A 2,172-nucleotide genomic window follows, 5' to 3' on the forward strand; every position below is an offset into this window, starting at 1 on the left:
GCTGTTAATTCTCCAATTTGTGCTTTCTCCATTTTTTGTAATGTGGGCACTTAGTGCTATGAACTTTCCTCTTAGCACTGCTTTCATTGTGTCCCATAGATTTGAGTAAAGAAACAGCAGTATAGCAAAAGACTTCTAGGGCGAAAGCTCTTAGGGCTTTCCTTATCTGGGATTCAACAATCAGAGCTTTGCTTACCTCACTCAGAGGGGTGCACCCACACACTGAGACAATGGGGATGTTCTATAGGTAACTCACCAAGCCAGCTGGCCTGGGTCTGAAAAAGCATGGGATAAAACTGGACTTGCTGAACATAGCAGACAATGAGGACTACTGAGAACTCAAGAACAATGGCACTTGGTTTTGATCCTACTGCACAAACTGGCTTTGTGGGAGCCTAGGCAATTTGGATGCTCACCTTACTAGACCTGGATGGAGGTGGGTGGTCCTTGGACTTCCCACAGGGCAGGGAACCCTGATTGCCCTTCGGGCTTATGAGGGGGGAGGAGTTTACTGGGGGAGGGGGAGGGAAATGGGAGGCGGTGGCAGGGAGGAGGCAGAAATCTTTAATAATTAATTAATTAATTAATTAATTAATTAAAAACAATCAGAGCTTTGCTTGTGGGTGAACCAACATCCTGAACCTCTACTGTTACCTGGTGCTCCTCTGACATCGCTACAAGCAAAATGTCACACTGAATACTCTAAATACTGGTTTGATTTTTCTTAGTAAAAATTTGCAGAAAAGTGAAGAATATCAGACAAACCTCACCTTCGTTCTTTGTAATCAATACTTTTCTCCCCCACAGTGGCATATGGATCATGGTTTGAACATACTTGTGCCTGGATGTCAATGAGAAAAATGGACAACTTTTTGCTACTGAGCTATGAAGACATGAAAAAAGTAACTAGCATTCTTAAAGTAGCCACACAATCTCCAGCAACCAACCCAGTGCAACACCCCACATTCCTCAATTTCCTCACTCCACCTACTCTGTCAGTGTCAGGCTCATGAGATACAGAGGATTCTGCATGGTGTAACAGAATAAACTGGAGATTTCAAAATATTATTAGAAAATATCTTAAATGTTTCAAAGTTAAGTAATGACATACATCTAAATAGGTTGATATGCCATTACCTTATTTGATAATTGCAGGTTTTATTTGATTGAAATGCACAACTAAATATTATATACATGTTTAATTACTATGTGTGTCTCTCAAATAGCTCTTATTTTAGAAACTAAAAAATGTTCCTGGAAGGGTGTCACATAATTGTAAACCTAGTACTGGGAAACAGAGACAGATTCAGGGATCATCTTTGGATGTTGGGTTTGAGGTTAACCTAGGTTATAAGAGACAATGTTTCTAAAGACCATTGATAGAAATATTTTTAAGTTATAGGTGAAAGGTAATTGTTTATGTATTACAGATAAAGATAACAATTGTACTTTTACTGAGCAAGAAAAATTTACACTGATCACAATCTCTATGGGAGAAAACATTTGACCACCCTTAATAAGTTCAAAAACTTACCTAAGGTGAAGAAGAAGCAGTCTTACAGCCAATTTTTACCTATAGAAATAGACTCTGGTGATGATGAAGGTTACTAATAGTTCTAGCTTCTTTGGTTTTTATTTATTTTTTTTTCCTTATTTTTATTATTCAAATCAATTTTTAAAATTTAATCATATTTTGATCATACTTTTTCCCTTTCACAATTCCTTCCAAATATTCTCTACCTCTTTACCCACCTACCCATAAGATCCTTCTCAAAAAACAAACAAAAACCAATGAAACAAAATCTCCCCTCACAAAATAAAGCAATACCTTACAAGAAAAAATATAAAACCATAGAACTATAACTACATGCACCCATACACATACACACAAACTGTGGAGTCTATTATCTCTTCATCATCTACTCCTGAATATGAAGACTTCCCTGAAGTGGTTGATATATACAGTGTTACTGCATTGTGGAAAATTGATTTTTCCTTTCCCAGCAAATATAAATGACAGTACAGATGTTGAAATAAGAGCGGCGGCAGGGCTGCGTCCCCAGCACCCCAGCCGCCTGCTAGCTTATGCCCGAAATAACAACACACAAACTGTATTCGTTTAAAGACTGCTTGGCCCATTTCTATCTAGCCTCTTCTAGGCTAATTCTCACA

At 38.0% G+C, this 2,172-nt stretch overlaps 1 protein-coding gene across 3 annotated transcripts in view; it reads left to right on the forward strand.

The window, feature by feature from the left end:
- Window positions 1–2,172, forward strand: part of LOC126494654 (sulfotransferase 2A1-like) — a 68,856-nt gene that overhangs the window by 52,260 nt on the left and 14,424 nt on the right. For all 3 annotated transcript variants that reach the window (XM_050132100.1, XM_050132101.1, XM_050132099.1), the window contains exon 4: window positions 808–902. In XM_050132100.1, coding sequence (XP_049988057.1) covers window positions 808–902 — 95 coding nt within the window. The remainder of the gene's footprint in view (window positions 1–807; window positions 903–2,172) is intronic.

Source organism: Alexandromys fortis, unplaced genomic scaffold (genome assembly GCF_014885135.2).
Source record: "Alexandromys fortis isolate MF-2015 unplaced genomic scaffold, M_Fortis_MF-2015_v1.1 scaffold_381, whole genome shotgun sequence".
NCBI lineage: Eukaryota > Metazoa > Chordata > Mammalia > Rodentia > Cricetidae > Alexandromys > Alexandromys fortis.